The 22314-nt window shown below is 35.3% G+C and overlaps 1 protein-coding gene and 3 pseudogenes across 3 annotated transcripts; 3 read left to right on the plus strand and 1 right to left on the minus strand.

The window, feature by feature from the left end:
* The first annotated feature begins 4157 nt into the window (after positions 1 to 4157).
* On the plus strand, positions 4158 to 5401 carry LOC143540982 (lignin-forming anionic peroxidase-like; annotated as a pseudogene). Its single transcript, XR_013136680.1, has 3 exons — positions 4158 to 4406; positions 4496 to 4848; positions 4933 to 5401. The product of XR_013136680.1 is annotated as a lignin-forming anionic peroxidase-like (transcript).
* Positions 5402 to 7234: 1833 nt separating this feature from the next.
* LOC143540980 (lignin-forming anionic peroxidase-like) lies at positions 7235 to 8547 on the plus strand (annotated as a pseudogene). The gene is made up of 3 exons (XR_013136679.1): positions 7235 to 7609; positions 7687 to 8048; positions 8136 to 8547. The product of XR_013136679.1 is annotated as a lignin-forming anionic peroxidase-like (transcript).
* Positions 8548 to 9299: 752 nt separating this feature from the next.
* Positions 9300 to 9875, minus strand: LOC143540970 (secreted RxLR effector protein 161 pseudogene; annotated as a pseudogene).
* Positions 9876 to 17408: 7533 nt separating this feature from the next.
* LOC143540981 (lignin-forming anionic peroxidase-like) lies at positions 17409 to 18584 on the plus strand. The gene is made up of 3 exons (XM_077033914.1): positions 17409 to 17657; positions 17751 to 18108; positions 18196 to 18584. The coding sequence occupies exons 1-3, from the start codon at positions 17439 to 17441 to the stop codon at positions 18582 to 18584; spliced, it is 966 nt and encodes a 321-aa protein (XP_076890029.1). The 5' UTR covers positions 17409 to 17438.
* The last annotated feature ends 3730 nt before the right edge of the window (positions 18585 to 22314 follow it).

A 22314-nucleotide genomic window follows, 5' to 3' on the forward strand; every position in this document is an offset into this window, starting at 1 on the left:
CTAATTAAGCTATCATATGCCATCATGTACTGGGTCAGAAGCTGGATAGATTTTGACAAACACAAAAGCTGAATACCTCAGTCCGAGAAACCCGACCAGAAAACCCGAAAAAATTCATCCTTCGCTTTAAGCAACTTTCATCCTGATTGATAAATCTGTCATGTAGTCAAAAATGAGTCGAACTCCCTCACCACCTGCACGAACTGTGCCAATTTTTAGTCATTTGGACTCGATAACTTGAGTAACCACCAGTCTCACTCCATGAAATAATAGTGCAATAATATTATGGATGAATACCATAAAAAAACAACATATTTTCTGGTTTTACTCACAAAAGTCCTTCAACTCGATAAATGATGGAAACGGAAATCTTGCACCACTTGATTTGGTGACACCAAATTCGTTTGATTACAACTACTTCAAGAACTTGATACAAAAGAAGGGTATTCTTGAATCGGATCAAGTGTTGTTTAGTGGTGGATCAACAGATGACATTGTTAGGGAATACAACAACAATCCTTCAAAGTTCAAGTCGGATTTTGCTGCTGCAATGGTAAAGATGAGTGAAATTAGACCATTAACCGGTCAGGAAGGAGTCTTACGGAGGATTTGTGGTACGCTTTCGTAATTGTTTTCAACACCGACTACTTCTTTTTTTTATGCTTTGGAAATTACTCTTGTAATCATTTCTTGATTCATTCATTTATTCTCTTTCAAGTGTAAAGAAATAAAAGCACAACAGTTGAATATAATTATTGTTTGTATTATTCACCTATATTTCATGGTAAAACTATCAGTTTTTTTTTATTGAATTTTAATTTTTTTACTATGTAAAAATGAAATGTTTCAGAGTCGAACCGAATTCAAATAACTACATTCTATTAAATCAAGTAACTCAAAATTCGCTTTGTTGAACACAGACAATAACCATGGATACATTGCATTTTCAATACATTAGCAGATTTTATAATTTTCTTTACATGTTTGCTAGTCAAAGATAAAAAATTTTCTGAGTTCTTAATTTAGTTTTGTAAATATTAAACAATTTTATTATGTATGTTATGTGCTTTTATATTTGTATTGAAAATCGCATTTTTGGGCTGGTAATCCCGGATTTCATATTTCATCCGACTATGTAGATCAAAGTCAAGAAACATGAAAGGTGAATCTCAAGCAATTTTTTTTAAAGCTGTGATGGTATAAAATAACGTGCTCCGATCAAACTAGACGGAGAAAAAAAAATCTCAACCGAGTAACCTCATAGTCTTGAGCCGCAAAGTCACATCATTTGAGAAAAGAACAATTTTGCTCTTTTCATTTCCTTAATTTCTTAACTATCTTAAAATTTAGTTTTGTTTTTTTAATAAAAATCAACATCTAAGATAAATCTATAATATATATAGACGAAACCCCTAAAATCCTACGTGTCGTGATGTGGTCGCTCCCCTCTTTTATGGAAAACTCACCAGATTGCTTGATTTTTAAGTAGAGACCTCTCATTGATTTAACCCAAATTCATGGGTATAGGTCTTACCAAAACCAAATAGCTCTTAAACGGGTTATAACATCTCATTGAATTAAAAATTAATCTTACCAATTATTTGATATGAAAATCCTATAAAATAGAGATATACTAAAATTTAATATCCAATTTAAAAAGAAAAAGATATTATTTATAATTAATAAACAATTTTATAGTAAAAAACATAAGCTGGTCACGGGTCACCAAATCCAGATAGCTTTTAAACGAGTTATAACATATCAATTCTTTATGAAACTCTTTCATAAGTATATTATTAACTTTATTACAATAAAGAAAATTAAAATCCAAAAAATAAATATTAAAAAACGAAAAATGTAAAACAACCATTCTCTCGCCATCAGATTGTTTTATTTGTAAATGATGGTTTTTCACGTATTTGACCCGAATTCACGGGTAAAGGTCTCACCAAACCCAGATAGCTCTTAAACAGGTTATAACATCTCATTATATTAAAAATTAACCTCATAAAATATTTGATATGAAAATCCTATAAAATTAGGATATACTAAAAATTAATATCCTATTTTATTTTAAAAAAAAAATATTATTTATAATTAAGAAACAATTTTATAATAAAGAAAATAAACGGGTAATGGGTATCACCAAACCCAGATAGCTTTTAAACCGGATTATAACATATCATTTATTTGTGAAACCATTTTATCATCAAACCTCAAGTATTAATTATTAACTTTCTTACAATAAATAAAATTAAAATCCAAATATACATATATAAATATTAAAAACGAATAATGTAAAACAACCCCCGTAATACGGGGGATAAAATCCAACTTAAATATATATGCTACTAATAAATCAATATCACCAATGGAGCATTATATTGGAAATCCGTTGATGAAAATTACTGAGGAGAATCCTTTCATGATACTCCGTTGTGATTATTAATGTGGGTAATGTTGACTTCGATGAATTACCGACTTCTAATTTGGTGATTAGTTATACTAACCGCTGAACGACCTGTAGTGGCATGCAACTCTTTTATGATGGCATACAAACACTTACCGTGGATTACACTAACGAAATTTTTGAACGTTCACCGCCGTTCCGCCCTCGATAATCTAATAGATTTAATCATGACATTATTGAAAATATCATGGTACGTTGCAGTTTTATCGAAAATCCAATCCTAGATTTACCAATGAATTTTCCGTCCATAAGGTGTTTCATCAAAACCAATGAAATTTGTCATAAACTCACAGATAATACTCTATTGTATAGTAGTGATGGTTATTATTTTTGTTTGTTTTGATAATATTTTATAGAAATCTAAGTTATATAACTTATTTTGTAGGTCATTAGTTTTATAATTTATTCTCTTATCAAAATCTATATATATTAATTAAGTACAGAAAATCTAGTGTTAAACAATATAAAAGTTTTTCAAGAATATGTTCCATATAAATTAGTTTCAAGAAAAAATATATAGAAGTGTATAAAAGCTAAAACACAAAAAAAAAAAAAAAAAAAAAAAAAAAAAAAAAAAATTATGTAAATTTATACCCGTAGTACCTACTACAAATTTAAAAACAAACTAATATTTTGGCGCCCCATGTTGTAGGGTGAGTGGAGGCCATTTGAAAGTTTCCATTTATAGTTTAAACTTTCAACTATTATAATACCATGAGGACTTTAGAGACATAAAAATGAACAGTTGACTATTTACAATGGGTCTATTCTTCAAATAGACCAATATGTGTATGAGAGCCTAAATTCACATTACGCCCATCTTAGTAAGTCGAAACCTCACAACCTAATTAAACCTAACAACCTAATTAAGCTATCATATGCCATCATGTACTGGGTCAGAAGCTGGATAGATTTTGACAAACACAAAAGCTGAATACCTCAGTCCGAGAAACCCGACTAGAAAACCCGAAAAAATTCATCCTTCGCTTTAAGCAACTTTCATCCTGATTGATAAATCTGTCATGTAGTCAAAAATGAGTCGAACTCCCTCACCACCTGCACGAACTGTGCCAATTTTTAGTCATTTGGACTCGATAACTTGAGTAACCACCAGTCTCACTCCATGAAATAATAGTGCAATAATATTATGGATGAATACCATAAAAAAACAACATATTTTCTGGTTTTACTCACAAAAGTCCTTCAACTCGATTTTGCATACAAAAGTCCTTCCACTTGTTGAATTTGAACATAAAAGTCCCTCAACTTAACTTTTGCATATAAAAGTCACTCAACTCAACTTTTGTATATAAATCCTAGTAAACTAAAACGACAACTCACGGTTACAAACATGAAACTAATAATCGGCAAATCTTTGCAAAGTGAGATCGACACGAGGTATGTAATGGGAATATAAGTGAATAGCATTCCCAGCCCGTTCCCATGTTTAATTAAATAATATTATTTTTATATTTGGATTAAGCAGTTAACTTTATTGACTTGATGAAAAAGTCATATTTATAAAATTTTTGTTGAGCTAGCTTCCATGCATCAACCAGCAACAAGAGAACAAAGTCAGAACATTATACAACTGTTGATCATATAAAGACACCTTCACCACACGCTTTACCACAAACACTATAAATATCCACCATGCTCTTTCATTTACATCATACCAAATTACCAATCCAAAGAAACCAAAACATCCCTAGCTCAAATGGCTTCTCCAAGTATTATTACACCTATCTTCTTCTTGCTAGTTCTTTCCGTTACTTACAATACACCATGTGAAGCACAGTTATCGTCCACATTCTATGACGATTCATGCCCCAATGCACTACGTACGATCAGGACTACCATCAGAACAGCTATATCACGTGAACGTCGCATGGCGGCTTCCATCCTTCGCCTCCACTTCCATGACTGCTTTGTTCAGGTACTAATTAGCTTAAATGTATATGTTTAACATGCATGCCATATGGTAATTACATTAGATTGTAATGGTTTTGGTAACATTTTATGTAGGGTTGTGATGCATCAATCTTGTTAGATGATGGCCCTTCGATCGTAAGTGAATGCATTGCCTAATAAGGGTTCAGTAAGAGGTTATGAAGTGATAGAGGCGGCAAAATCTGAGGTTGAAAAGCTCTGTCCTGGAGTTGTGTCATGTGCAGATGTACTAACTGTGGCCGCTCGTGATGCGTCAGAAATGGTTGGTGGTCCAACATGGACTGTTAAGCTCGGAAGAAGAGACTCAACCACGGCTAGCCATGTTCTAGCAGAAATCAGTCTTCCTAGTTTTAAAGCTCCGCTAGACTCACTTATTAAAACCTTTGGTGATAACGGACTTAGTGCTCGTGACATGGTTGCATTATCAGGTACTTTATTACCGACTAGTTTGATTTATTATCTTTTTCTTAAAAACAAAATGTATTCTAATATTGGAGGTCGGATTAATGCAGGAGCTCATACTATCGGACAAGCTCAATGCTTCTTGTTCCGTGATAGGATATACAGTAATGGATCAGACATTGATTCGGGATTTGCCAGCATACGTAGACGTGGTTGCCCTATAAACGATGGAAATGGAAATCTTGCACCACTTGATTTGGTGACACCAAATTTATTTGATTACAACTACTTCAAGAACTTGATACAAAAGAAGGGTCTTCTTGAATCGGATCAAGTGTTGTTTAGCGGTGGATCAACGGATGACATTGTTAGGGAATATAGCAACAATCCTTCAAAGTTCAAGTCGGATTTTGCAGTGGCAATGGTAAAGATGAGTGAAATTAGACCATTAACAGGTCAAGAAGGAGTCATACGGAGGATTTGTGGAGCTCTTCCGTAACTGTTTTGAATATCGATTACTCTTTAATTGATCCTTTGGAAATTACTCATGTAATCATTTCTTGATGCATTCATTTATTCTTCTTTTCAAGTGCAAAGAAATAAAAGTACAACAGTCTGTATTGTTCACCTATATTTTATGACAACGCTATTAGTTTTTTTTAAATTGAATTATATTTTTATATAAATATGAATCGAATTGTTTCAACCGAACTAAAATTTCAAATTTTGAACCACAATTCAATTTTCAGCTTCAAAATTTCAAATCTCGAATAACTCGAATCTATTAAATCGAGTAACTTAAAATTCGCTTCGGTGAACATTGTACTCAGTAACCATGCTTACATAACATTTAGACAATTAACAAATTTGATGATCTTCTTTACATGTGTACTAGTTAAAGATAAAACACTTGGTTCTGAGTTCTTTAATTTTAATTTTGTAATATTAAACAATTTTATTAAAATTATGTGCTTTCATGCATGCATCACATGCACGAACGAACAGGGTGTATAAATTATTAGTGGGTCTAGTTTATAGCATTAATGGGCGATAAACTCAAATTCAAGAAACATGAAAAGTAAATCTCAAGCTACTTACCCGTGTTCAGCGGGTCATGCATAGTAATGTTATGACTCCAAGATCAGCAAATATAGTTTTTAAAAGATTGGGTTTTGCGATTCAAAAAGGAGTAGCGGCGCAGCTTGTTGCCGGCTTGCCTTCTGTTTCGATGTAATCCAATAAACAATCATATATATCAAGCTATTAACCTCAGAGTCATGAGAGGCAAAGTCACATCATTTGAGAAAAGAACATTTTTTTATCTTTTCATTTCCTTTTTTAACCATCTTAAAATTTAATTTTCTTTTGATAATTATCAGCATTTAAAATAAATTTAAATATATATACGCTACTAAACAAATCAATATACCAACATAGCATTTTACCGAAAATCCATTGATGAAAGTTGTTGAAGAGAATCCGTATGTATAATTCCGCGTAAATATGAACATGGATAATGTTGACTCCGATAAATTACTGACAACTAATTTGGTGATAGATTATCGACAGGTTCTCGACCTCTAGTGACAGGCAACTCTTCTACGATAACAGTACACTAATTTACCATGGACTACTAATGATTTTTGAAAATTCACCAATAGTTCCATCCTCGATAATCCATCAGATTTAATTTGGAAATCTTATCGAAATTTTGATTATCAATAGATTTTCATTCGTTCTCGCCAAAACCAATTAAATATGTTAGAAATCCGTAGACAGTTATTATTATTATTTTAATCTGTTTTGATATACATGTTACAGAAATCTAATTAGTTATATATAATTAACTTGATTTTAGGAGTCATTAGTTTTTGTAATTTATTCTCTTATCAAGGCCTATATGAAATATTAAGTACACAAAACCTAGCTAGCTTTAAACAATATAAAAGTTTTTCACAAATGAAAAGTACTTTACGTTCGATATAAATCTGTTTAAAAAAAACTAAATGTTTCAATTTACAGTAGCTACTACAATTTAAAAAAAGAAAGGACTAGAATTTATTAGTCGTTGTCCATACTAACATGAACGTACGTTGTATTTTAAACTAAAATTAAAATATTGTTTTTTTCTTTTAAATTATACACATGTAATATTGACTTTTCATTTGTCTTGACAATTTCTAATTCTCCCGGGTTAAATAGATGTGGCTTGATTTAGTCTATGAAACACAACTAAAAGAATGATTTTATTATTTTAATGTTGTTTTTCTGTTTATTTCAATACACTACTAGCTGGCATTGGATACATGTTTACATATAACAATTTTTAAAAGGGATATGAGGAAGTTAACTTTCTTGACTTGGTAAAAAGTCAAATAAAAGTTTTGATGAGCTTCCATGCATCAACAGCAAGAGAACAAAGTCAGAACATTATACAAATGTTGATCAAACAAAGACATCTTCACAACACGGTTTACACAAACACTATAAATCTCCACCATGCTCTTTCATTTACATCATCTCTCACCGAACATTAATTCAATTCAAAGAAACCAAAGCATCCCTCAAATGGCTTCTAAAAATATTATTACACCTATCTTCTTCTTGCTAGTTCTCTTTGCTGCTTACAATACACCATGTGAAGCACAGTTATCGTCTACATTCTATGACGGTTCATGCCCCAATGCACTACGTACAATCAGGACTACCATCAGAACAGCTATATCACGTGAACGTCGCATGGCGGCTTCCATCCTTCGCCTCCACTTCCATGACTGCTTTGTTCAGGTACTAATATATGATTAGCATGCATGCCATATGTTAATTACATTAGATTGTAACGGTTTTGGTAACATTTTATGTAGGGTTGTGATGCATCAATCTTGTTAGATGATGGTCCTTTGATCGTAAGTGAAAAGAATGCATTGCCTAATAAGGGTTCAGTAAGAGGTTATGAAGTGATAGAGGCGGCAAAATCTGAGGTTGAAAAACTATGCCCTGGAGTTGTATCATGTGCAGATGTACTAACTGTGGCCGCTCGTGATGCGTCAGAAATGGTTGGTGGTCCATCATGGTCTGTAAAGCTCGGAAGAAGAGACTCAACCACCGCTAGTCTTGTTCTAGCAGAAACTAGTCTTCCTAGTTTTATTTAAAGCACCGCTAGATTCACTTATTAAAACCTTTGGTGATAACGGACTTAGTGCTCGTGACATGGTTGCATTATCAGGTTCTTAATTTATTACCGACTAGTTTGATTCATTATCTTTTGTATAAAACAAAATGTATGCTAATATTGGAGGTCGGATTAATGCAGGAGCTCATACTATCGGACAAGCTCAATGCTTCTTGTTCCGTGATAGGATATATAGTAATGGATCAGACATTGATGCGGGATTTGCTAGCACACGTAGACGTGGTTGCCCAATAAACGATGGAAACGGAAATCTTGCACCTCTTGATTTGGTGACACCTAATTCCTTTGATTACAACTACTTCAAGAACTTGATACAAAAGAAGGGTCTTCTTGAATCGGATCAAGTGTTGTTTAGTGGCGGATCAACGGACAGTATTGTTAGAGAATATAGCAACAATCCTTCAAAGTTCAAGTCGGATTTTGCAGTTGCAATGGTAAAGATGAGTGAAATTAGACCGTTAACCGGTCAGGAAGGAGTCATACGGAGGATTTGTGGTGCTCTTCCATAATTGTTTTCAACACTGATTACTTCTTTTTTTTTATGCTTTGGAAATTACTCTTGTAATCATTTCTTGATTCATTCATTTATTTTTCTTTCAAGTGTAAAGAAATAAAAGCACAACAGTTCAATATAATTATTGTTTTATTATTCACCTATATTTCATGGTAACACTATCAGTTTTTTTTTAGTTGAATTTTATTTTTTTACTAATTAGAAATGAAGCATTTCAAACTCGAACCGAATCCAAATTTTGAACGGTCCTGAATTGAATTCTGAACTTCAACTCAATTTTCAGATTGATTTCAAATAACTCCATTCTATTAAATCGAGTAACTCAAAATTCACTTTGTTGAACACGGTCAATAGCCATGCTTACACTTCAGTTTCTCAAGTTTGAATTGATATCAAAAGACAAAAACAAGAACGTGGATAACTCCCAATGCTTTATTAATCAAGGAAAATATGGGCTCAAAAAACCCTGATTACAAAGACTGTCTCTAAAACCATAACTCGGTTATGAGATATTATAATAATAATCCTTGCTAACCCTAACTTAGTCAACAAGAAATTACAATTAATATAACCCAACCCATTTAGAATTTGGCCTCATCGCCTCCTTCCCTCGGGCCGACCCCATACGGGCCGTAAACAGAAATTAAACCCAAAAATCACCCCCCTAATTTCTGAACCGAAATTGGGATGTCTTCAACTCCAAGAAGCTGTCTCATCTCAACAAACTTGACTCGAGCTAAAGGCTTCGTTAGGATGTCCGCCTTTTGTTCTTAACCGCTCACGTGTTCAACCATCACCTGCTCACGATCAACACACTCGCGTATAAAGTGGTAACGAGTGTGGATATGTTTACTCCTACCATGGAACACCGGGTTTTTCATGAGTGCCAACGCCGAAACGTTATCAACTCTAATAAGAACCGGCTTCTCTAACCATCCCGTAATCTCGGTAAGGATGTCACGCAACCAAAGTGCTTGACACGCGACTGCAGTTGCAGCCATAAACTCGGCTTCACACGAAGACAATGCAACAGTTGTCTGCTTTTGAGTACACCATGTTACCGGGGACCCATTAAAATAGAACACAATTCCACTCGTACTTCTACCATCATCTCTACCCGATGCATGGCTACTATCACTATATCCAACTAGCTCACGATTCCCACCATACCTGTACCGAACCCCGTAATCAAGAGTACCCTTCACATACCTTAATATGTGCTTTACTTGCTGCAAATGAGAGTTCTTTGGCTCCTGCATGTATCGACTTGCAATACTAACCGCAAACGAAAAATCCGGTCTAGTATGCAAAAGATACCGTAGACACTCGATCATTCTTCGGTACATAGTCAGGTCAACCGGTGTCTTCGTCTTTTGACATCACAGTCCCAGGTTCCATCGGACACTTTGTCGGGTTACACTCGGTCATTCCCGGCGTCTTTGAGAATCTTCTTTGCATAATTGGTTTGAGAAATTGTCACACCATTTGGGTCTTGTGTGACTTGAATTCCCAAATAATAAGACAATTTTCCCAAGTCTGACATCTCAAACTCCCTTTCCATATACTGTTTAAAATTAGCAATGAGAGTCGGACTTGTACCGGTCACCACCAAATCGTCCACGTATACTCCGACAACTTGCAATTCATTACCGTGATACTTCGTGTAGATGGCTTGCTCATGGAGACATCTTTTGAAACCAAACATTTTCAATGTTGCATCCAGTTTGGTGTTCCAAGCACGTGGTGCCTGTCGTAACCCTTATAACGCCTTCGACAAACGGTATACTTTGTGTTCAGCCCCTCCTTTCACAAACCTTTCCGGTTGACAAACGTACACCTCCTCCTTGAGATCACCATGTAAAAACGCCGATTTTACATCTAGATGGTGAACTTGCCAACCCTCGAGCGCGGCCATTGCCAAAATCAACCTCACCGTCTCGATCCGAGCAACCGGGGCAAACACTTCATCAAAATCAACTCCATGTTGCTGAATATACCCCTTCGCTAAGAGACGGGCCTTGTATTTATTAATAGTACCATCTGGGTTTCTTTTTACCTTGTATACCCATTTTACCCCTATCGCTTTGTGCCCCTTTGGAAGATCGGTCAACTTCCATGTACCGTTTTTCTCAATCGAACACAACTCACTCTTCATGGCATTTACCCAGTTTAGATCATCCTTAGCATCAGCAAACTTTGTTGGTTCATCATCATCAACCAACAAAAACTCATAATCTTCACCCCGATTAACCCTATCTTCGATAAAGAAATCTCTTAGCCGTGTCGGTACCGAGTGTGCACGGGCTGATGCCTTAATGGAACTACTTCAGCTTCTGTATTATGACTTGTACTGGGCTGACCTGTTTTGATTTGGGCCTGCAGGACATGTTCCGGTTGAGCTTGTGGGCCCGTTTCATGTTCCGGAATATTATGGGTACTCGTACCTGAGTTGGGCTCCGATGCAGCCCCATCCGACTCAGGTTGCACTACTGATGTCAAACTCGACAATCAAGTCTTCGGGTTCTAATGCAGATCCGTTAACCTCCCATGACCAACTCTTTTTTTCAAAAAATTCCACCGTTCTTCTCACGCATATTTTCCGCTGAACCGGGTCATACATACGATAGGCTTTTGAACCTGGTTCGGTCCCAAAATATACCATAGGACGGCTGCGGTCGTCAAGCTTTTGCTGGTTAACTTTTGGTTCAAATGCAAACCCCACACAACCAAACACACGCAGATGCTCAATGTTCGGTTTTACTCCAACTAGGGCTTCATATGGAGTTTTAGAAACAACTGGTTTTGTGGGACTTCGGTTTTGAACATAAACCGCATGTTTTGCCGCCTCTCCCCAAAACTTCTTTGGTACTTTCATCGCTGCCAACATACAACGAACCATGCTAATAACCGATCGATTACGTCTCTCCACCACCCCGTTTTGTTGGGGTGAGTATGGAGCTGTAAGATGTCTCTTTATCCCCTCCTTCTCACACCAACTACTGAATTCGTGGGATGTAAACTCACCCCCACGATCCGTTCGTAACACACCGATCTTGTACTTCATCTCGACTTCGACTAAGGCCCGGTAACGTTTAAAAAACTCAAACGCCTGATCTTTGGACTTTAACAGAAAGCACCACATGTAACGGGTGAGATCATCAACAATCAGAAACATATATCGGTTTCCCGCTGGTATGATGGTGTAATCGGCCCGCATAAATCTGCATGTAATAATTCAAGCGGCTTCGTAGCTCGAAACGTTGCTTGATTCGGATACGGTTTCTGTGTCTGTTTACCTACTAAACATGAATCACAAATATTAATAGCATGAATAATATTAGGCATGCCACGTACCAAACCCGTGGTGCTCAGATTCTTCATAGACTCGAAGTTTAGTTGCCCTAACCGGGCATGCCAAAGCCATGCGGGATCGTCAAGTTTGGCGAGCAAACACACCGGAACTCCCACAGTCAACTTGATCTTATAGAGACGGTTCTTTGTTCTTTGAACTCTCATAAGTAACTTTCCCGCTTCGTCACGTAGGGACAGGTACTCACCTTTCATGTAAACATCACAACCGTATTCTGTGGTCTGACCGAGACTGATGATGTTGCTTCTTAGGCTCGGTATGAAATAAACATCGGATAAGAGCCGGTGTTCACCGGTCTTGGTTATGAACAAGATCGACCCCTTTCCTTTAATATCCACACACGAATCATCATCGAACTTCACCCTTCCCGAAATCCGCTCGTTTAACTTCGAAAAATAAGACCAGTTTCCCGTCATATGATTTGACTCTCCGTTGTCAAGATACCAAATGTTCTCCTCCATTGACTCGGATTCGAAGTTCTTTGGTATCACTTTCTGTTCGTTAAGGTGAAAAGTTTCATGTATGCACCTCATCATGAAATTTGTCGGGTCACATGGTTCTGTCTCGGCAATGTTTGCTTCCTGATCAGTTTTCTGTTGTCGCTCCGGACACCTCGAGGCAAAGTGTCCAAACTCATCACACTGAAAACATTGCACCTCAGTTCGGTCATCAGGTCGATTTTGACTAGGATTACCCGAACCTCGTCCTTGTCCTCCACCTCGGCCTCGCCCACGGCCTCTGGTTGCTTGACTTTCACGACCACGCCCCTTAAACTGATCATAGGAGCGACTCTTTCTCGATTCAGCTTTGGTGAACATTAATTTGCTTTGGTTTTCTACTTTGCTATCTTTGTCTTTTATTCGTTCTTCATACGCCTTAAGACGACCTACAACATCATCAAAACCAATAGTTTTTAAATCAACTACCTGTTCAATTGAAGCCACCATGTGAATGAACCGAGCCCTTGGTAACCCATTCAAAAACTTTTTAACCAGATTCGTTTCTTCAATAACAGAGCCAAGCGCGGCTACCTTAAAAGCAAACCCGGATATCTCCGAAGCGAACTCATCAATCGTACTAGTCTCCTTCATCTTTAAGTTCTCGAGATCTGACATTAACGTTTGTAGTCTCGCCTCTCTAGCTCGATCCGCCCCGAGATGACGAGATTTAATTGCATCCCACATCTCCTTAGCGGTTTCATTATTTTCAACCAGCATAATATGCCCTTCCGGTAAAGCTTGAAATAAAAGAGCAATTGCCATATTATTCTTTTTCATATCTCTACTCGTCCTTGGATCAATCATATCCCACACCCCATGCACATTGAAAATAGCTTTCATGCGCATGGACCATACGGTATAGTTGGTCTTGTTGAGCATCGGACATTGAAGTGAAACAGAATTACCTTCCTTTGTTGGTGGCGGCGCGTTGTCTGCCATCACCCCGCGTTTTCTTTGACGGCTGTAATACAAAGGTGTACCCAGAACTTTGATTTCAGCCAACAACCTCGAACTTGAGAACTTTCCCGAGTATGCTTGATCGATAACCCTAGGAGCCGCTTTGTACCTCTTCGGTCTTCCCTGCCACGATCCGAACAGCTTCTTCACATGTCCTTGAACGATTCCGCTCTGATACCAATTCAAGTTTGAATTGATATCAAAAGACAAAAACAAGAACATGGATAACTCCCAATGCTTTATTAATCAAGGAAAATATAGGCTCAAAAAACCCTGATTACAAAGACTGTCTCTAAAACCATAACTCGGTTATGAGATCTTATAATAATAATCCTTACTAACCCTAACTTAGTCAACAAGAAATTACAATTAATATAACCCTACCCATTTAGAATTTGGCCTCATCGCCTCCTTCCCTCGGGCCGACCCCACACGGGCTGTAAACAGAAATTAAACCCAACATTTTCAATACATTAACAGATTTTATAATTTTCTTTACATGTTTGCTAGTTATAGATAAAAAATTTTCATATTTCATCCTACTATGTAGATCAAAGTCAAGAAATATGAAAGGATAATCTCAAACTATTTTTTTTTTTATAAAGCTGTGATGGTATAAAATAACATGCTTCGACCAAACTAGACGAAGAAAAAAAATCTGAACAGATTAACTACATAGACTTGAGTCACAAAGTCACATCATTTGAGAAAAGAACAATTTTGCTCTTTTCATTTCCTTTCATAACTACCTTAAAATTTAGTTTTGTTTTTGTAATAAATATCAGCATCTAAGATAAATTTAAATCAATCACCAATGGAGCATTGTATTGGAAATTCGTTGAAGAAAGTTACTAAGGAGAATCCTTCCATGATACTCCGTTATGATTATTAACGTGGGTAATGTTGACTTCGATGAATTACCGACTTCTAATTTGGTGATTAATTATACTGACCGCTGAACGACCTGTAGTGACATACAACTCTTTTATGATGGTATACAAACACTTGCCATGGATTACACTAACGAAATTTTTGAACGTTCACCACGGTTCCGCCCTCGATAATCCAGTAGATTTAATCATGACATTATTGAAAATATCATGGTACGTGACAGTTTTATCGAAAATCCAATCCTAGATTTACCAATGAATTTTCCGTCGATAAGGTGTTTCATCAAAACCAATGAAATTTGTCAGAAACTCACAAATAATACTCTTTTGTGTAGTAGTGATGGTTATTATTTTTGTTTGTTTTGATAAATATTTTATAGAAATCTAAGTTACATAACTTATTTTGCAGGTCATTAGTTTTATAATTTATTCTCTTATCAAAATCTATATATAATAATTAAGTACAGAAAATCTAGTTTTAAACAATATAAAAGTTTTTCAAGAGTGAAAAGTACTTTATGTGTCATATAAATTAGTTTCAACAAAAAATATATAGAAGTGTATAAAAGCTGAAACAAAAAAAAAATTTGTTTAAATTTATAGTATCAACTACAAATTTAAAAACAAACTAGTATTTTGGCGTCTCATGTTGCAGGGTGGGTGTAGTCCATTTGAAAGTTTCCATTGATAGTTTGACTTTAAACTATTATAATACCATGAGGACTTTATAGACATGAAAATCATAAAAAAGTTGACTATTTACAATGGGTCGATTCTTCAAATGGACCAATATGTGTATGAGAGCCTAATGCTACCTATTACATGCCATATCCCAAATTCACATTACGCCCATCTTAGTAAGTCGAAACCTGACAACCTAATTAAGCCATCATATGCCATCATATACTGGGTCAGAACCTGGATAGATTTTGACAAACACAAAAGCTGAATACCTCAATCCGAGAAACCCGACCAGAAAACCCAAAAAAGTTCATCCTTTCACTCTAAGCAACTTTCATCCTGATTGATAAATCTGTCATGTAGTCAAAAATGAGTCGAACTCCCTCACCACCTGCACGAACTATGCCAATTTTTAGTCATTTGGACTCGATAACTTGAGTAACCACCAGTCTCACTCCATGAAATAATAGTGCAATAATATTGTGGATGAATACCATAAAAAACCAACATATTTTTTGGTTTTACTCACAAAAGTCCTTTAACTCAACTTTTGCATACAAAAGTCCTTTCACTTATTGAATTTGAACAAAAAAGTCTTTCAACTCAACTTTCATATAGAAATGTTGCTCAACTCAATCTTTTACATATAAAAGTCCCTCAACTCAACTTTTGTATATAAATCCTAGTAAACTAAAACGACAACTCATGGTTACGAACATGAAACTAACAATCGGCAAATCTTTACAACTTGAGATCGACACAAGGTATGTAATTGGAATATAAGTGAATAGCATTCCCAGCCTGTTCCCCATGTTCAATTAAATAATATTTTTTATATCATTATCATTACAGTTTATCTCTCCTTTACTCACAACCAATTTCAACAAATATTAAAAAATAAATGCGGGCAAACAAGTTTCCCCCAATTTACAAAAAATCATTAACTTTTCTCTCTACTTCACAACCACTCTTAACTATATCATATAATTTGCAAAAACATCTCACAAAAATTTATAGGATGGGTTGAGAATGCTCTAATAAACAAACTTGAAATTGAACAACACGAATGAACTGATATATATTGCCGTTTATTATTCTTGTTTGATATCACCTATTTGTGTTTCTTGATTTTTCATGCTTAAATGTTTTTTTTTTAACTTACATTCCTGTTTGATAATATCTATATATTAAGTTTTATAGTTATTAAGTTTCATATCATTTGATTGTATGTATATATTGAGTTGATATTAAATTATTACTAATGGTACGTAGTAATATTGTTTTTTCAAACATTATATTATTTTTTATGTGTTATTTATTTACGGGTTATGTACGTGCTATTATATAAATGAAGTAATACACAAATGATAAAGAGAATATTTTATGACACTACTTATGAAGAAAGGAAGAAAGTCTGAAGATGAGAAATGTTAAACTCTTTAACAATGGACCTTGAGGATGAGGATCTTGATACTATGTTATATATTATTTCATATGTAAAAGTTGAGTTGAGGGACTTTTATACGCAAAAGTTAAGTTGAGGGACTTTTATGTTCAACTTCAACAAGCGGAAGGAAGGAATTTAATATATACGAAAGTCGAGTTGAAGGACTTTTGTGATTAAAACCATAAAATATATTGATTTTTTGTGGTATTTGCGCTAATATTATTATAATACCTTGCTCACTTGTGGTCGTTTGGAGTTTAAGTGCCAGCCACTTCACTTATTTTAAACATTTCGACTACACATATTAATGTTTTGGTTCATAAATGAAAAGTTTGATAGACCCAATAAAACAAACATCTCTTAGTATTCCATCAAATATTAAGTTAATTGCAAATGCATGTAACCTGATAATGTTTAGTACCGGTTCAGATTGCAACAAAAAAACTGAAATTAAAACATAAGACAAATCGGAGTAGAAGACGATTGAAGGAAGAGGGCAACTTTCGTAAGTTGTTTGTGTGTTTTATTGAGATATGAGAACGAAGATGGAATCATAAAGGGGACGCCCAAAATGTGGGCTAAGCACAGAAAAAAGGCATGTACAAGAAACCACGAACACTTGGCAAAGCAGAAATAGAGATACAAGCGAACAAACAACAAAACACACCGTACAACATCAATTGCACGCACACAGTTAGACGTAAATGTTATATTATAAATGACTAGAAAGTGTAAAAAATGATCGTCTAAATATATATTGGTTTGATTTGTCCTGGCCTGCATAGTCTATGAAACACAACTTAAAGAATGAATATATTATTTATATATTTGGATTAAGCATTAACTTTATTGACTTGATGAAAAGGTCATATTTATAAAAAAGTTTGTTGAGCTAGCTTCCATGCATCAACCAACAACAAGAGAACAAAGTCAGAAAAATATACAATTGTTGATCATAGAAAGACACCTTCACCACACGCTTTACCACAAACACTATAAATCTCCCCCATGCTCTTTCATTTACATCATACCAATGCAAAGAAACCAAAACATCCCTAGCTCAAATGGCTTCTCCAAGTATTATTACACCTATCTTCTTCTTGCTAGTTCTTTCCGTTACTTACAATACACCATGTGAAGCACAGTTATCGTCCACATTCTATGACGGTTCATGCCCCAATGCACTACGTACGATCAGGACTACCATCAGAACAGCTATATCACGTGAACGTCGCATGGCGGCTTCCATCCTTCGCCTCCACTTCCATGACTGCTTTGTTCAGGTACTAATAAGCTTAAACGCATATATTTTTAACATGCATGCCGTATGTTAATCACATTAGATTGTAACGTTGTTGGTAACATTTTATATGTAGGGTTGTGACGCATCAATCTTGTTAGATGATGGTCCTTCAATCGTAAGTGAAAAGAATGCATTGCCTAATAAGGGTTCAATAAGAGGTTATGAAGTGATAGAGGCGGCAAAATCTGAAGTTGAAAAGCTCTGTCCTGGAGTTGTATCATGTGCAGATGTACTAACTGTGGCCGCGCGTGATGCGTCAGAAATGGTTGGTGGTCCATCATGGTCTGTAAAGCTCGGAAGAAGAGACTCAACCACCGCTAGTCTTGTTCTAGCAGAAACTAGTCTTCCTAGTTTTAAAGCACCGCTAGATTCACTTATTAAAACCTTTGGTGATAACGGACTTAGTGCTCGTGACATGGTTGCATTATCAGGTGCTTAATTTATTACCGACTAGTTTGATTCATTATCTTTTGTATAAAACAAAATGTATGCTAATATTGGAGGTCGGATTAATGCAGGAGCTCATACTATCGGACAAGCTCAATGCTTCTTGTTCCGTGATAGGATATACAGTAATGGATCAGACATTGATGCAGGATTTGCTAGCACTCGTAGACGTGGTTGCCCTATAAACGATGGTAACGAAAATCTTGCACCACTAGATTTGGTGACGCCTAATTCGTTTGATTACAATTACTTCAAGAACTTGATACAAAAGAAGGGTCTTCTTGAATCGGATCAAGTGTTGTTTAGTGGCGGATCAACAGACCGTATTGTTAGAGAATATAGCAACAATCCTTCAAAGTTTAAGTCGGATTTTGCAGCTGCGATGGTGAAGATGAGTGAAATAAGGCCGTTAACCGGTAACGAAGGAGTCATTCAGAGGATTTGTGGTGCTCTTCCCTAGATGTTTTATATGTTAATCTACTTTGCCCGATACTTTGCAAATTAATTGTAATCATTTTTAATTCGTTCATTATTTTTTATATCTAAGTGTAAAGAAATAAAACTCGCCAAGAGTACATTACATTGTTTGAATTGTGTTGAGAAATTTGTAGTTGTTTTGGCTATTGAATAATAAGATAGTGGGTTTGATTCTTTAATATGAATTCATTTTTTTGTTGTTGTTTTAATTATCATATTATGAATCTTTATGTAATTTGTAATTATTTATCTCCAAATGTAATGTTGCAGCTCCGAGGATGATGAACCCTAACTCGGTAATTGCATATCATGTTTTTCTTTGATAAACCCTAACTCGGTCGCATTTTAAATGTTCAATAATGTCTAACCATAACTCGTTTTATATAAACTAATGTAACTTATTAGTCAAGACATTACCAGTTATAATTGCAAAACAATTACATACATGTTGTAATTAGGAAACATAACCAACAATTACCGACTTTTCTATGTTGGTTCCTCATATTGTTCAACAGGTGGGAAAAGAAGATTTTTCATTGATCCTTCCTTCATCACACATATTTGTTTTATTTAATTTGTGCACATTACTTTTGTTAAAGTTGTTCACCGACTTATGACTTAGGATCCGAAATTACAAACATGTTTTATGGTATATACAGGAGTGTCAAAAACAATATACATTTTTTTTAACTTAAGCCGTTTTAAAAAGTTAACATATAGTTAAAAAAAAGTTTTATTTTAAATCACACGAATGTGTGTGAACTCACCACTTATGCAAGGATATCGTCAAGTTCCTGTGAGCGTGATCAGACGTGGCACACTCCTCCCTCACCATTCGCGATACATAACATATGCATTTACAATACTCTTAAACAGTAACACTAAATTTAGTTGATCAATAGTTTGTAAACTTTTACAACCACCAAGATCATTTGGTACAAAATCTTGATGAATAGCTATCGGTCAAAGTAACTTCACAAGTTGTTTTCAAGTTTTGTAGGTTATGGAGAAAAAGGAGTTAAAAGCATTAAATTAAAGTATGCGAACATGATCATTGATAAATTGATCAAACACTGTTAAAGCTAAAATCGCTTTGGGTTAAAGTAGGTGTGATGAATTTACACACATAAAGAGATTTATTAGAAACTATTGGGTTTAATGGTTATTAATCCATTTGTGGATAGTGAAGTTTAATTGGGTTTTAAATATGACTGGTAAAACTAAACTAGAGGTGTATAAATTGGGTATTTTTAGGAAGTGGAATCGGGTAGGAACTGGTTTTGTATATGTTCAACAAAATTCAAGAATCAGGTTGGGTAGGAACTGGTTCGGGGTATGGTCGGGTGTTTGATTGGGTTTGTCGGGTTTTTATCGGTTTTAAGTAGGGTCGGGTTAGGTTTTGATCGGGTATTGGTGGAACCATATCTGGCGGAACCTAGTCGGTTCCGGTTCTGGGGGAGAAACCCAAAACCCAGTCTGTACCCGCGGGTCGGGTCAGATCAGGTCTGGTTCTGAGTAGGAACTGCCTTGTCGGGTCTAGAATCCTTTTTTTTCTTTCACCTCTAGCCTAAACTATTGATGTTGGATTATTTTTATGGGCTTCAAGAAAAAAAGAAATACAAAGAAATTGGGGCTACTATTGGGCCTTGGGTAGATTAATGAAAACAAGCATCAAGTTAGGCCCACAAATGAGAAAGGAAATTAAAAGAAAAAGAATCGGGCCGTTGGTATCTCTGAACCGGCCTAGTGTGTCTAGTGGCCAGTGCCCGACCGGGCTCTCTTTAAAGTACATGAATCACTTGCCTATTTTCAGCTAATTTGTTACTAAGTTTTACCTAAAGAGTTAATTGCACACATGACTCAAATGCTTAGATCATATCGCATGATTAGCCCCGGAAATGAAAAATAACTTAGACCGTTAGTACAATTAACTATGTCTTATACTTTTCTTTAAAATACAAGTACTTATCATGTTGCATTCCGTAGATCAAGTATTGTTAATTTTAAAGTAATTACTAAATTTATTGAAATAAGTTTAAGTGAAAACCCTACAAGCGTAAGGTTTATGTTGATAATTTGTAAAGGGCGTACAAACATAAAAATAAGCAATAAAATAAAAGGGGGATAAAATTATCTTTTGAAGCTCTTATTTTCTCGGTTGTCATTTTCTCTCTTTTAACCTGCTAACCATGTTGAAATCATTTAATAGATCTAGAACGACGCTAGGTCTATCGCTGCCATTAAAAATTGCTAGAACAAAACCTACCTGTCACCACCATTAAAGTTCACTAGAGTTTTACAAAATGTAAATAAGTTTCTTTGACAAGAAAAATGACAAAATGTATTATTTGTTATAATATTAGCTCTAATTATAACAAAATTATTGAAATGATAATTGATCTTTATTATATCTAATAGACAAGAGAGTGAAGAGATATATGAGTTGTTAAATCTACTGGGATGATATTTCATTTCCATCGTTGTAGTATTTATACTACACAAAAGGTAAATGTACAGGAGACGAACATGACCATTAATTACATCTTGAGTGTTCTTTTGGCCAATGTCTTTTGACAAAAATTGAAATGTGTCATTCATAAATAGTGTCGGTGGTTCACAACACTCCCCCTTGGATGACACATTTTCAAAACTTCGAGGTCTTGAAGTACTGCCTCATTAAAAACCTTGCTAAAGAAAAACCCAATTGGAAAAAGCTTTAGCTAAGGGAAAAAAAGTGCAGTATATAGCTCCCCCTCAAATTGTAGGTCGTTACATTGTCCGTACATGGCGCATGCCAATATCATGAACATGTTTCCTGAATGTTGCTGTGGGAAGTGCTTTTGTGAAAAGATCAGCTGAGTTGTTGCTGGACTGGACATATCTCATTTCAACCTGATTGTCTTTAATAAGGTCTCGAGTATACTCAAAGTATCTTGGTGGTATATGCTTTGTTCTGTCACTTTTGATATATCATTCCTTCATTTGCGAGACACAAGCTGCATTATCTTCATAGATAGGAGTTGGAATTCGATCTTTCTCTAGTCCACAAGAAATCAATATGTGTCGTGACATAGATCTTAACCATACACATTCTCTTGAAGCTTCATGCAATGCAATGACTTCAGCATGATTTGAAGATGTTGCAATGAGTGTTTGTTTCTGAGAACGCCATGAAATCGCAGTTCCTCCATTCTTAAATACGTATCCAGTTTGAGATTTTGCTTTATGGGGATCAAATAAATAACCTGCATCTGCATAACCAACTAACCCTTCTTTTGAATCGTTAGGATAAAATAAACCTAAATCAACAGTTCCTTTTAAATACCGAAAAATATGTTTAATGCCATTCCAATGTCTTTTAGTAGGGGATGAACTGAATCTTGCCAATAAATTAACTGCAAAAGAAATGTCAGGTCTTGTACAGTTAGTAAGATACATAAGTGCTCCAATTGCACTGAGGTGTGGTACTTCGGGACCAAGAATCTCTTCATTATCTTCGCAAGGACGAAATTGATCATTGTCAACATTGAGTGATCTAACAACCATCGGTGTGCTTAAAGGATTTGCTTTGTCCATATTGAAATGTTTTAAGAGTTTCTCAGTATAAGTTGACTGATGCACAAGTATCCCATTATGCATATGCTCAATTTGTAAACCAAGACAATATTTGGTTTTTCCAAGATCTTTCATTTCGAATTCTTTCTTTAAAAGAG

Source organism: Bidens hawaiensis, unplaced genomic scaffold (genome assembly GCF_021521415.1).
Source record: "Bidens hawaiensis isolate Kalapana, Puna unplaced genomic scaffold, B.hawaiensis_p1.1 tig00012418_1, whole genome shotgun sequence".
NCBI classification, from domain to species: Eukaryota; Viridiplantae; Streptophyta; class Magnoliopsida; order Asterales; family Asteraceae; genus Bidens; species Bidens hawaiensis.